The 15414-nt window shown below is 41.4% G+C and overlaps 1 protein-coding gene across 1 annotated transcript in view; it reads left to right on the top strand.

Moving 5' to 3' along the window:
* The window catches only part of mgmt (O-6-methylguanine-DNA methyltransferase), a 405239-nt gene that overhangs the window by 355257 nt on the left and 34568 nt on the right, over nt 1–15414 (top strand). The window contains exon 6 of the mRNA XM_073027569.1: nt 10612–10751. Within this exon, the coding sequence (XP_072883670.1) occupies nt 10612–10751 (140 nt within the window). The remainder of the gene's footprint in view (nt 1–10611; nt 10752–15414) is intronic.

Raw genomic sequence — 15414 nt, 5'->3', positions numbered from 1 at the left:
TCCGCCGCCAACTGACTCCAGTTGGCTTCAGGATCCGTTCCTCCCGTCCCATGATCCTTTCCCTTCTCCAGCTCTGTATCACTTTTGCCAATCACCTTTCCAGCTCTTAGCTTCATCCCACCCCCTCCGGTCTTCTCCTGTCATTTCACATTTCCCCCTCCCCCCTCTACTTTCAAATCTCTTACTATCTTTCCTTTTGGTTAGTCCTGACTAAGGGTCTCGGCCCAAAACGTCGACAGTGCTTCTCCTTATAGATGCTGCCTGGCCTGCTGTGTTCCACCAGCATTTCATGTGTGTTGTTGTAGAAACTGGCTAGCCTGACTTTGGTGACAGGGAAAATGCTGGAGTCCATTGTTAAAGCTGTAATTGCAGTGCACTTGGAGGTGAGTGGCAGGATCGGTAAAAAGTCAATGTGGATTTGTAAAAGGAAACATGCTTGACGGATTTATGGGAATTTTTTTTGAACATATCATTAGCTGGTAGATGAGGAAGAAGCAGTGGAAGTAATGTATTTGAACTTTCAGAAAGCTTTTGACAAGGTCCCACAAAGCTAAAGGGCTAAGGTGCTGTTACAAACAGAAAAGTAGTTGGCTGATTGGAAACCAAGAGCAGGAATTAACAGATCTTTCACCGAGTTACAGCTAGTGATGAATGAGGTACCACAAGGATCATTGCTGGGACCCCAGTTATTCAATATATATATTAACGATTTGGACGTGGGAATATCTCCAAGATGGTGAGCTGGTTAGGAGGGTGAGCCTTGTGATGGATATAAAGAAGGTCTTTAAGCAACAATCATACCAGTGCCCAAGAAGAGCAGGGTGAGCTGCTTTAACAACTTTCATCCAGTAGCACTCACAAGTACAGCGATGATATGCTTTGAGAGGTTGGTTGTGGCTGGAATCAATTCCTGCCTCAGCAAGGACCTGGCCCCAAGGCAATTTGTCCATCACCACAAAAGGTCTATGGCAGGTGCAATCTCATTGGATCTTCACATGGCCCTGGATCACCCGAACAATGCTAATATTTATGTTAGGCCTCTTTTTTGTTTACATCTCAGTGTTTAACACAATTATTCCTACAGTTCTGATCAAAAAGCTACAAACTCTAGGCCTCTGTACCTCCCTCTCTACAACTGTGTCCTCGACTTCCTCGCTGGAAGATCACGGTCTGTGCAGATCGGAAAAATCTCCATCTTGATGATAATCAACGCTGGTAAACCTCAAGGATGTATGCTTAGCTCACTGCTCAACCTGATGTCTGTGTGGCTAGGCACAACTCAGATGCCATCTATAAATTTGCTGATGACAGCTATTGTTTGTAGATTTTCAGGTGGTGATTAGAAGACGTACAGGAGCAAGATAGATAAGCCGATTGAACGGTTGTGCAGCAACAACTTTGCACTGAATGTCAGTAAGACCAAAGAACTGATTGTGGACTCCAGAAAGGGTAAGACAAGGGAACACACATCAGACCACATCGAGGGATCACAAGTGGAATGGGTGTGAGCAATTTCAAGTTCCTGAGTGTCCACCTCTCTGAGGATCTGTCCTGGGACCGACACAACCGATCGACAGAGGACGCAATAGCCAAAGCTCTGCACTCCATCCTTACACATCCGGAGAAGAAGGGTGCTTATGTGAGAACGCTGTTCTTGGACTACAGTTCAGCATTCAACACCACAATTCCCTCCGGGCTCGACAAAAAGCTCCAGAGACCTTGGCCTTCACCCTGCCTTGTGCAGCTGGATCCTGGACTTCCTGTCAGAATGCCAGCAAGTGGTAAGAGTGGGCTCACTCACATCTGCCCCTCTGACTCTCAACACAGTGCCCCTCAGGGCTGTGTACTAAACCCCTTCCTTTACTCTCTATATACCCATGACTGTGTCGCCACCTTCAGCTCCAATCTGTTAATTTAATTTGCTGACAACACTGCACTGATCGACCTAATCTCAAATAATAATAAGGCAGCCTGCAGAATGGAAGACATCACCTTGACACAGCGGTGTCAAAATAACAACCTCTCCCTTAATGTCGCAAAAACAAAGGAGCTGGTTGTGGACTACAGGAGGAATGGAGACAGGCTAACCCCTATAGACATCAATGGATCTGGGGTTGATTGGGTAAACAGCTTTAAGTTCTTTGGCATAAACATCACCGAGGATCTCACGTGATCTGTACATACCGGCTGTGTGGTGAATAACACACAACAGTGCCTCTTTCACCTTAGACAGTTGAAGAAGTTTGGTATGGGCGCCCCCAGATCCTAAGAGCTTTCTATATGGGAACTGTAACTTCCTCAATTGCAGAACTCTACAGTGTGGTGCGGACAGCCCAGTGCATCTGTAGATGTGAACTTCCCAATATTCAGGATATTTACAAAGACAGATGGGTAAAAAGGGCCCAAAGGATCATTGGGGACCCGAGTCACCGCAACCACAAACTGTTCAAGGAAACAGTTCTGCAGCATAAAAGCCAGGACCAACAGGCTCCGGGACAGTTTCTTCCACCAGGCCATCAGACTGATTCATTCATGGTGACACAATTTTATTTCTATGTTATATTGACTATCCTGTTGTATATAATATTTATTATAAATTACCATAATTGTACATTTGAATGGAGACATAAGGTAAAGATTTTTACTCCTCATGTATGTGAAGGATGTAAGTAATAAAGTCAATACAGTTTAATTCAATGCAGCTACAAAGAAGCCATGAGAGCAGCTCTACTTAGGAGTTTGTGGAGCTTTGGAATGTCACCGAAGACACTTGCAGATTTCTTCAGATGTACCAGGAGAGCATTCTAACTGGCTGCATCACCATCTGGCATGGAGAGGCCAATGCACAGAATTGAAATAAGCTGCAGAAAGTTGTAAACTCAGCCAGTTCCATCATGGGCACTAGCCTCCCCAACATTCAGGACATCTTCAAGGAGCACTGCCTCAAAAAGGCAACATTAAGGACCCCCATCGCCCAGGACATTCTCTCTCTCATTGCTACCATCAAGGAGGAGGTACAGGAGCCTGAAAGCACCGATTCAGTGATTCAGAAACAGTTTCTTCCCCTCTGCCATCAGATTTCTGAATGGACATTGAATTCATGAACTCACTACTTTGTGTTTTTCCCTTCTTGCACTACTTATTTAATTTAACTATTAAAATGTGTACACACTTCTTACTGTAATTTACAGTTTTAGTTATGTATTGCAATGTACTACTGGCACATAACAACAAATGTCACAACATATACGTGATATTAAACCTGATTTTCATACTGATTCCTATTCAATTTGAACAAGTTCAGAGGGTGGACAGGTACATGGCAAATGTGATATAAAGGTGAGAACATCCACTTTGGTGGGAATAACAGGAACGTAAACTATTATCTGAATTATAGTAAAATGTGAAAGGGGGAAGTTCGGCAATCTGTGTGCTAAAAGCATGCATGCAGGCGCAGCTAGTGATACAAATAGGCAATTGGTAGCTGTGTTTCAGTCAAAGTCAAAGTAAGTTTATTATCAAAGTACATATATATCATGAGATTCATTTTCTTACAGCCATCCACAGGAAAAATAAACAAATACAACAGTTATGAAAAAATCATACATGGCAAAGACTGACAAACAACCAGTGTGCAAATAATAAAAAAGGTAAATAAATCATACTGAGAGCATGAGTTGTAAAGTACTTGAAAGTGAGTCTGTAGGTTTCGAGTCAGTTCAGTGTTGAGGTGAGTGAAGTTCTGCACACAGGTTCAGACACCTTATGGGTGCAACTAATAACTGTTCCTGAGCCTGGTGGTGTGTAATCTGTAGCTCCTGGACCTCCTGCCCGATAGTAGGAGTGAGAAGAGAGATGGATGACAGGTGTCTTTGATGATGGATGCTGCTTTCTTGTGGCAGCACTCCTTATAAATGCGCTCAGTGATGGGGAGTGTTTTTGCCTGTGATGGTCTGGGCAGTGACTCCATATCTACCTATCATCTATCTCTCCGGTTCCCCCTCTCGCACCCTCTCTCCCTTGTGCACTGCGCATTCACTGTTTGTATGTTATATGCTTGCACACAGAATCCAAGTGATGATGTTGGGTGACAGAACAGGGAATCATGAGCTGCTTGTAATTTATTTGCATCTCCCCTGTGTTGAGCTGATGGGGAACTGCACAAGGATACTGACAGGATGTGAAACAAAAAGGATAGGTTCATATTCACAGTTATAATCCTTTGGTCAGAGGGGTACACTGGAGACAGGAAAGTCCTTTTATAAGTCTCACCAATGCAAACAGTGAAGGACACTTAGTAAAGGTTAAAAGTACATATGTCCTACCAAAGAAAAGGCATCTGATGGATTTTGCAACCTGTAAACATCATTTAAAACGCTGAGACGAGGAGCAAAAGCAAAGTGTGAAGACTTCTTCAGTCTGACAAATGATATTGGAAAATCAATTAATGTTGGGTGTTCTGAAAGGGAAATGAAGTAGAAGTGAGTTGTTCGAAAATGAATATTTCAAGGAGCAAAGGCAAGAACTTGCTGATTTTGCTCTGTTCACTTTACATTAAGAAGTCCAAAGAGGAAGAAAGAAGGCAAAACACTTTTGTTCAGTTTGGGGTCATGATCCCACTTCCTGTAACCTACCAATGCAATTGCAGTCCTCATTTTCCCTCTTATTTTACCGCCTTAGGCCTCTTGCTCTGCTCTATCAAATCTCTTTGCAAACCACTAGAATAACGGACCAAGTATTTTCTGAAAGGAATTGTGAGTCAGAGACAAGATGATAACACCTACAGAACTGTGTAAAAGTCTGTGCCAAAGACTTTTGCACAGTACTGTTCTTCCTCTAGTGAATGTGACTTCAGACTTTCACTCTGAATCCTTCTTCATATTGCGTCTGTCACCTGCAGACCTTTCCTCTCTGACAAGCACATTCGAACCTTAGACGTGTTCCTCATTTCCATTCCAGTCCTGGTTCCATTCCTATCCATTGGCGGCATGGGTCCGGAGGTTATAAGTGCAGTAACCACTTGAGGGCTGAGTTATTAATATAATCTGTGATACAGAGGTAAAAATATGCTTTGGGTAACTGCAAGCCTTTGTCCTTTCTGGTTCATTTAATGATTCTTGCAAATGCAGCCCAGACAAAGATTCTTCATTTAATCAGCAATGTCACTTTGGTGATTCACAAGATTTCTTTAGTAAAATGTTACCTTGTGCAAATAACTGGCATGTTATGCAAAACAATACTGAACCTTCGCCCCAGAAAATGCTCTATATGACAGTCTTTATACTTCCCACAAAATTCATCCCATACTTTCCCATCTGCAAAATTGCTGGTCAGCGTTATCCCGCTCTGTAAATTACTTAAGGGTGTGCTGCTCAGAATTCCACTGAGGAAAGAACAAAATTTCAAGATTCCTTCCCTTCCACAGTTGAAGTTTAGTAAGTTCCTTATGAGTGGCCTGCAACTTTGGAAGGTGTGATAGAAATGCATGTTATTTGTTTTTTAGTATAAGTTTTCTTCTTACTTTTTGTGGTTGTAATTTCTTGTCTGACATAGCTTTCCATGGCTGTCTAAGATAATTTCTTCACTGTTTCACTGCCAATTACAATCTTGGGAACAGTGCCTAGAATATTTGCATTGTTGACCTTCATTTCCACTCTTGATTTGCTTAGCCACATAATTTTAAGAGAAGGGTCAAACAAAGCATTAATCTCTACGCAAATGTCAGTAAACCTCTGTATTTCTGGTACGTTGGAATGGCGCATTTTTAATTGTTCTGAGTTACACAGACTTAGGCCTAGTTTGGCAAAGATCTTATACATCACAGTTGGTTCTTTTTTAAATAATAGACTGAAAGTCAAAGCTACCCTCATTCTTCGTGGCAAAAATTTCCCTGTGAGTCCAGAATATGGAACCCTATATAAAAACAAAGAGAATAACAAAGTATGAGGAATAAATAATGAATCTGGTGCTTTTCTGCAAAAGCGTAGGCCAGTGCATGTGGCAAACCAACTGCATGTTAAAGGTTGTAATGAAGCTGGATAGAAGTTGAAACACAGACCTGCAGTTTTTCCTTTCTCAAGTTGAAGATCACGAGTGAGGGCATTTTTCTCAGCAATAGCAGATTCCTGGCAGTGGAAGGTGTCATGTTCTAATCATCCATGCATGTAGTTTAAGCTCCTGTACAGTGGAAGACAGGTTTGAACAGCATACTTTCCATTCTGCTAAATTTGAAGGAGAGATTTTGTTCTGTTTCCATGACTATGTCAATATACATTTATGATCTGATTATGTCATAAGTAAGAGCAAAGAATGACCAATTGATGCAATCACCATCTGTGATATTATGAAAGTATCTCCATGTGTTCTTATTAAATATCTATACAATGTGTGATATAGTGATAGAATGAAGAATGGAACTTGATATGATCAACCTTGCTGGTGGAATTGCTCATTAGGAAATTATGTTACTGCATGTCAATGTTGCTCTCCACTGGAGTTGAAAGGAACTCCATTCACTTGATTCCTTCAATGTGAGGCAGCCCACTGGACCAGCTGCATCTGAGGCAGTGTGAAATGCCAAAGGTATCCCATGAAGATGAGCTTGACGCAACTGGTACTCAGCCTATGCACATGCGAACAGTACGTGTACAGAGGCTGCAAAGCTCCCACATGCAGTATGATAGAGCGGACCATTTGTGTGCTGGTGCTCTGCTGTGCAGGTGTTAAGTCCTAAAGGTTTTCTGTTCACTGTTCATCTGCCCCATCTTTGTGAAAGGGCAACCATTGCTTGGATATGCATGGTAAACTGAGGAGCAGGAAGATGAGGTAGAAGCATCTCTGTCATGTGTCCCTGTAGCAAAGGGAATGAATGTTTAGGGTGGTTGATGGAGTGGCTTTGATCTGGATGGGTAGAACTTCTCGACAGTTGTTGGAGTTGCCGTGTTTGACAAGTGGAAAGTATTCCGTTACATTCCTTACTGGTGCTTCATGGTGGAAAGGCCTTAATTAGAAGCTTGTATGAAATGAGTGGGAAAGTATGCCAGATGATGCAAATTAGGCTATAAAACAGCTGTGTGTGTGTGTGTGTGTGTGTGTGTGTGTGTGTGTGTGTGTGTGTGTGTGTGTGTGTGTGTGTGTGTGTGTGTGTGTGTGTGTGTGTGGAGTCGATTGTTATCTCTGCTCCTCCTTGACCACACACAAATCACCGGTCACACCTTGAGTCCTATTGCACACTCAGCCCCAAATCACAGACTGCAGATTGGGCAGAGCTGCCTGCAACATGGCCGAACAGCGAGTCCGCAGCAGGGGAGGCTGCTTCTGCTGACCTACATGTGTTATAATACTTATAAAACCTGACACGAAGGCTGCAGTCTCTGCAGTGGGGTGAGAATGTGTAAAGTCTACCACTGCAACTCCCATTAAATCCCTGATATGTACCATGTTTTGAAAGGAAATTCAATTCGCTTTTCTACATGAATACATGCTCTTTATCGCCACATAGAATTTACATATATGATATAGCATTTAAGAAAAAACATTTGCCTAAAAAATTATTACTTAAAAAATATTGCCTAAATAGCTAGTTTATTTTTACATACATATTCAATAATAATAACTTTTCATGTCAGAATACTTATAAATCTTTGATATTTACTAATTTTAGATATGTGTGTGTATGTGTATATGTGTGTGTGTATATATATATATATTATATATACATATAAAAGACATACACACATATGCAGTTAAGCGAGGAGGATATGTTATCACCAATCTGCACAGATTGTGGCCTTGTGGTTAGGAAGTCAAGGATCCATTTGCAGAGGGAGGTACAGAGGCCCAGGTTCTGCAACTTCTCAATCAGGATTGTGGGAATGATGGTAATAAATGCTAAGCTGTAGTCAATGAACAGTGCCCTGACATATGTGTTTGCATTGTTCAGGTGGTCTAAGGCCATGTGGAGAGCCATTGAGATTGTGTCTGCCGTTGACCTATTATGACGATAGCCAAATTGCAATGGGTCCAGGTCCTTGCTGAGGCAGGAGTTCAGTCTAGTCCATTTTGTCCATCTAGTCACTGTCGATGTGAGTGCTTTCTTACTTTCCGTGTACAGACTGAACAGTTTGCAGTTCTTGGGAACCTACCAAAAAGAATCACAAAGAGTAAGATTATGATGTGGTAAACAGGTTGAAAGTAAAGGGAAGATGCTTAAACAGAAGTTTTGGGTTGAGGGAATGTTTGGAAGTGAGAGGTAAAATCAGGTATGAGGTTTCAGTCTCAATGCACACCACAGAACTAGAAACAATATCACAAAGTCAAACTGTCTCCACCAATGGAATTAAAGTAGAAGCCCATCTCTCTTCCTCCTCTTACTTGTTGTCTGTGGTATGCACTGCCTTGTTCTGCCCAAGGAAGTGAAATGGAGACACCCTTTTCTCCCTTATTAGGGAGAGAGAGCGCCTGTGGTATGTTGAATAAAGAGTGAACGAGTAGTCTTTGAGATACTGCAAGTCTGTGTCTTTATTAATGCTTTGCTGCACGTTAGAGTGCTCGGTGGTGGGTGCCAATGCTTTTTTTTGCTGGTGGGGGGTGGGGGGATCGTTGCTTGCTGCCGCTTGCGCGCGGGAGGGAGGTGAGCTAGGGGGAGCTTTGGGGTTCTAACATTTAACTGTCATTCATTCTTTGGGAGCACTCCTCTCTTTTTCGTGGATGGTTGCAAAGAAAAAGCATTTCAGGATGAATATTATATACATATCTCTGACATTAAATGTACCTTTGAAACCAAGGAGGCATAGTGGCAGTGAATGTTCTATAGTCTGTTTAGTTGGTTTTAAATAATTTGTGGGTGCATTGCTTAGAACGAACCTCTAATTGTGGGTGCTGTGATGCTTCCGAATGTTAGATCTGAACACATTCAGAATGTGAGTGATGTGGAGGTGGTGATGTGAACTATTTGTGATACTGGTAGTGATTTGTAGGATTACAGTTTACCTACTTTGAACTTGGTCATTCATATGAAGTAGTCTTGTAATACTGCATCTATATCCTGACAACGTCATCTGCTCTTGTTAATGCTCCCCAAATCTGTTTGCAATATTTCTGTGCTCAATGTGGGGATAATCCCCTCTGAAAGCAGTACATCTGACTTAACTTCCACCTCATCCACCAGGATTTCCAATGTGGTAAATAGATAGATAGATACTTTATTGATCCCAAAGGAAATTACAGTGCCACAAATATAAATATTAGAAGAGAAGTTGAAAGAATAAAAAAGAGGTTACCACAAACAGTCTAACAGGAGAGGGTCATCACTTCCACGGCTATAGGTTGACTCATTATAGAGCCTAATGACCGAGGGTAAGAATGACCTCATATAGCGCTCTTTGGAGCAACGCAGTTGTCTTAGTCTATTACTAAAATTGCTCATCTGTTCAGCAAAGGTGGCATGCAGAGGGTAAGAAACATTGTTCAGAATTGCCAGGATTTTTCGTAGGGTCCTTTGTTCTATCTCAGCCTCCAGTGTGTCCAGTTTGACCCTTATAACAGAGCCAGCCTTTCTAATCAGTTTATTGAGCCATTTAGCATCACCCATGTTGATGCCATTGCCCCTGTACACCACCGCATAGAAGGTTGTACTGGCAACAATAGACTGGTAGAATATGTGAAGGAGAGGCCTGCATACTCCAAAGGACCTCAGTCTCCTCAGGAAGTTGAGGCGACACTGGCCCTTCTTGTGCACAGTGTCTGGGTTGGTGCTCCACTAAAGTTTGTCACCCAGGTACTTGTAGGTCCTCAACATCAATAGTAACAGGGAGCAATGCAGGTTTAATCTTCCTAAAATCTGTCAACATCTCCTTTGCCTTGATGACGTTGAGCTGCAGATGATTCACTTTGCACCATTTGACAAAGTCCTTCACCAGGGCCCTGTATGCATCCTTCTGTCCTCCCTTTATGCATCCGACTATTGCTGAGTCATCAGAGAATTTCTGTAGATGACATACCTCAGTAAAGTATGAGGTATACAGGGTAAACAGGAAGGGAGCCATGCAGTCCCTGTGGGGCCCCAGTGCTGCTTATAGCCATGTCTGACACACAGCTCTGAAGCCACACCAACTGTGGTCTGCCAGTCATTATCTCGGATACAATGGAAGTGCCCGTGTGCATTGAAAGGAGCTTTTCCCCCACAATGAGAGCTGTATGATATTAGATGGATTTATTCTTTGAAAAACTGCCTGCACCAACTTAAGACCCAATGGAACTTCCCTTTATTCTATAACTCCTCTCTTTTGTAGTTCTGATGAAACTTTTTTTGCCCTTCCACAGACACTGATCTGCTGAATGTATTAACATTTTTAGTTTCTTTATAACCTTTAATCGGTGTAGGCAATCTTTTTTAGGTTAATTTTGCAGCAGAATCATTGATTCCTTTTGCAAGGTTATTGAATTCAGCTACAGAAGTGGTTTCAATAATTTTAAAAGAATTTCTTTTACAATTGGCCTTTTCATTGGTCAAATGGCTTGAGCTCGTTAATATTAAATTGGTCAGGGAGTCTTTATGAAACAGTTGAAAGTTGTGAACCACCTGGTAATTGTTCTCTTTGCTTTCTTCAGCTACCTTCACTTGCAACGTGCTGACTACTCTGCTAAATGATGTGAAATTTGGAGAAATGATTTCCTACAAGCAGCTAGCAACCCTTGCAGGCAATTCAAAAGCCGTGAGAGCTGTGGGAGGAGCAATGAGAAGTAACCCGGTAAATCTACCTCAATATCTTTACGATGCAAAATCAAAATTCTAGCAGTTATGTCAGAACAGTTTGGGCCAGGCCATCTTGCTTTCAGAAATACATATAAAATAAGTGTAATTCACAACTAAGACCTATTTGTGCCCTTTACCCCCTCTGTATAACACCTCCAGCTTCTCACTCCATCTCCCCTCCCCTCACCTGACCACACCTTTTTATTCTAGCTTCTTCCCTCTTCCTTTTCAGACCTCATAAAAGGTCTTGGCCGAAAGGTCACTTCTTTATTCCTTTCCATAGACGCTGCTTGACCTGCTAAGCTCTTCCAGCAATCTGTGCCTGTATTTTAAGTATTTCTTATTTAGTTCAACCATTTTCTGCAGTGATTTTGGAATTCACTGAGCATCTGGAAGGGGCCTTCAACATATTGGGAAATCGGAATTGCAGATTTAATTTTTTCCTGCTTGCATTTAGCCTATCTATATCCCTCATAATTTTATACACCTCTATCAAATCTCCCCTCATTCTGCTACACTCCAGGGAATAAAGTCCTAACCTATTCAACCTTTCTCTATAACTCAGGTCCTCAAGTCCTAGTAACATCCTTGTAAATTTTCTCTGCATTCTTTCAATTTTATTGATAGCCTTCCTATGAGTAGGTGAACAGAACTGCAACTAATACTCCAAATTAGGCCTCACCAACATCTTATACAACTTCAACATAACATCCGAACTCCTGTACTCAGTACTTTGATTTATGAAGGTCGGTGTGCCAAAATCTTTCTTTATAATCCTATTTACCTGTGACACCACTTTTAATAAATTATGGAGCGGTATTCCCAGAACCCTCTGTTTTACTGCAGTCCTCAGTCTCCTACTGCTCACCGTTTAAGTCCTACCCTGATTGTCTTCCTAAACTTTAACACCTCATACATTGCAAACTTTGGTAGCATTCCTCGCCGTCTACAATGTCCCCAATCTTGGTGTCATCCACAAACTCGCTGATCCAGTTTACTTCACAATGGATCCAGCATTGATCCCCGCATCACACCACCAGTCACAGACCCCCAGTCAGAGAGGCAACTGCTCTCTGACTTTTCCCAGAAAGCCAATGTCTAATTCAATATACTACCTCATCCTGAATGCCAAGCAACCAAACTTTCTTGACCAACCTCCCATGTAGGACCTGTCAAATGCCTTAATAAAGTCCATGTAGATAATATCCACTGCCTTGCCTTCATCAACTTTCCTGGTAACTTTCTCAAAAAACTCTATATGAGATTGGTTGGACATGACTTACCACGCACATTGCCATGTTGACTATCCTTAATTAAACCCTGTCTATTCAAATGCTTATGTATCCGGCCTATTGAAATACCTTACAATAATTTACCTGCTATTGATGTCAGGCTCACCAGCCTATAATTTTGCAGTTTATTTTGAGATCTTTTTTTAAACAATGGAACAACATTAGCTATCATCCAATCCTCCAGTACTTCACTGTTGCTAAGGATGTTTTAAATTTCTCTGCTAGGACCCCTACAATTTCTGCAGTAGCCTACCACAAGGCCAAAGGAACCTTAAGATTTATCCACCCTAATTTGCCTCAAGACAGCAAACACTTTGTCCTCTGTAATCTGTATAGGATCCATGACTTTGTTGTTGCTTTGTCTCACTTTGATGGACTCTATGTCTTTCTCCCAAGTGAGTACAGACACCAAAAAAATCCACGTTAAAGAGAGAAAGAGCCATATCAAAAATCAACCCCATAAATACACAAGATTCTGTAGATGCTGGAAATCCAGAGTAACACACAAAATGCTGAAGGAACTCATCTGGTCAGGCAGCATGCATGGAGTGGAATAAACAGTTGGCATTTCAGGCCGAGGTCCTTCATCAGGCCCTGAAAAACCAACCAGTGGTTTTCCTCAGTTTCATTGTGCTCCAGTTCCTACTACAGACTACATTTACACTTGTCTTCATCAAAGTCTGGCTTGGCTTGGATGAATCACCATGGTAAAATATTTAGCCAGCATTCACTGTGTAGACCCATGAACCACACTTGTCTGGCTAGTTAGAACTGTAACCCAGTCGGAGATTACAACCTCAAAATCCAGTCATGTCCCAATTAATTTTCATAACACTCTTGATCTACTACTATGCAGAAGGTAGCCACTTGGCCTATCAACCCCATTGAGTTTTTTAAGTGTTTTGGAACAGCCTCATCAATTTAATATGTAAATGACTACAAGATTACTTGCAATTCAAGGCCCATTGTAGCAGATAAGGAATGGGATCAGCTGAACAACCAAGGTGGAACAGATTAAATTAATTAGTTGAGGTTTTCACAATTTCTCCAGATAGTCCATTATTCTCCTCATTTATTCACTTCCTAACTATCTCATAGTCGTCTTCAGAAAAATGGCATAACTGCTCGTGCCGAACTTCGCACTCTAAGCAATCTAAAGATTTGAAACGACAGCTACAGTTTAGAATTACCACTTTAAGATGTCCAACCATGAAATAACACTGGGGTGTGTGCATCTTCCAAAATTAGGTGCAGATAATACATGCAGCTGCTGAAAAGTGAATGGCACAACTCACTCACACCAGGTGCAAACAAATATCTCTCCTGGTGGCATTAGTCAAGTCGTCGTATTTTATTGTCATTTCGACCATAACTGCTGGTACAGTACATAGTTAAAATGAGACAATGTTTTTTCGGGACCATGGTGTTTATGACACAGTACGAGATCTAGACTGAGCTACATAAAAAACAACACAGAAAAAAACTACGCTAGACTACAGACCTACCCAGGACTGCATAAAGTGCACAAAACAGTGCAGGCATTACAATAAATAATAAACAAGACAATAGGGCAGTAAGGTGTCAGTCCAGGCTCTGGGTATTGAGGAGTCTGATAGCTTGGGGGAAGAAACTGTTACATAGTCTGGTCGTGAGGGCCGGAATGCTTTGGTGTCTTTTCCCAGACGGCAGGAGGCGGAAGAGTTTGTATGAGGGGTGCATGGGGTCCTTCATAATACTGTTAGCTTTGCAGATGCAGTGTGTAGTGTAAATGTCCGTAATGGCAGGAAGGGAGACCCCGGTGATTTTTTCAGCTGACCTCACTATCCGCTGCAACCAACACTAGTCTTTGGCCTCTGCATGACTTTATGCAGGTTTGAAATCCTACCCAAAGAGAGAGGAGAAAAATTACCACAGACATCATCATTGTGCAAGCAATAAGGAGAACCTTTGATGGCAGGTTGTAAAGATTTTCCTCCCTCCCAGTCACATGGTAATGCTTTGAGTCCTGGTTTCTGCTTATATTTTTTAGCCGTCCTAATATTGTATCCCACAGAGAGAACAGAATTGCCCATCTCTTATCACACTTGTTTTAGTGAGCCTCATAACAAAATTTGAACCAATCTAAACCCTAAAGTGATGCCAATCCATTTAGGCAGCTGGAGAAGGCAAGCAAAGCCAAGGCTGATGACAGCAATCATCCATCTTCCACCTCGCTCTTTCCATTCCAGATATCCGTGTTGTGTCTGCCCGGTTACCCAAGTAGAGTGAAATCCCCCTTGTTTCATTTTGCCTTTAACTCAATTGTTAAAGGTTTATTCTTGCACTCCAGATGATTTGAAACAAAACCACCATGCAGCACCAAGCCGCCGAGGTCATGCACAGTAATATTTTTCCACAATGTAACAGCTCATGAAAGTACATGTGAATGTAGACATCAGATTCATCCAATGAATTCAGAATTTGATTCTGTACTGGATAAGTGAGTACTCTGTGGTTCGAGTCACTGCACTCTGTAATGAGGCTATCCTTCCACAAAGCAGAATTGGTCCTGTTGTGTTTATCTCACTCCTCTTTCCCCCTTGCGCAGTGCACAGTGCTCTATTAACGAACTCAGCTGAGAACTTGCAAAGTGCCCTGTTGAGGGCAGGGAAGCTTCAGCTTCTACTAAGTCAGATTTTCAGTGTGCCAGCGTTACAGTTAGAAATTTGAGGCATCACTGAGAAATCGATTAAGTTAGCATATAACCCAGTTTTAAAACTGGTAGTTAAAACGGTTTGTATTCATTTTATTTTGCTTTTACATTCTTTTTTACATTAAGCTTGCATTGTTGTATTATTAAACAGAAAACAGATCATCTTTTATTTAATGTTTCAGTCCATTATGTAGACTGATAAAAGGGTTCACAGCAAACATCATACTTGCTCTTTTCAAATATGATATGAATTCTGCTACATTTAGTAAGCTCATTTAAGAAAAATAAAGTATAACTAGACTATTAATATGTATTTAAATACATATCAACAGTCTACAAGTGAAATCTCATGCATTAAATGTTTTCAAAGATTCAAATTGCATAGCAAACCCACAGATGGATAAATGTTCAGAATTTTTCATTAAATCCTCACTTCTGACACTTTCTGTCTCATTTCCTGATGTCCAGAATTCATAATCCTTTTTTGGAGTAGCAAAAAATTCAGAATAATAGCTGGTCATTTTGTTGTCTGTGATGCCCAGAAAGAAAATGAAAATCCAAAAGAAACTGCAGACTTTGGAGACTGAAACAACAACAGAAAATGCTGAAAAAACTCAGTTGGTTGTGAAAAAAGAAACTGTTAACATTGGATGAAGAGTTTCAGACCTGAAATA

This window comes from Hemitrygon akajei, chromosome 23, assembly GCF_048418815.1.
Source record: "Hemitrygon akajei chromosome 23, sHemAka1.3, whole genome shotgun sequence".
Taxonomy (NCBI): Eukaryota; Metazoa; Chordata; class Chondrichthyes; order Myliobatiformes; family Dasyatidae; genus Hemitrygon; species Hemitrygon akajei.
Note: the sequence above shows the minus strand (reverse complement) of the source record. Positions and strands in the feature narration are given on the sequence as shown.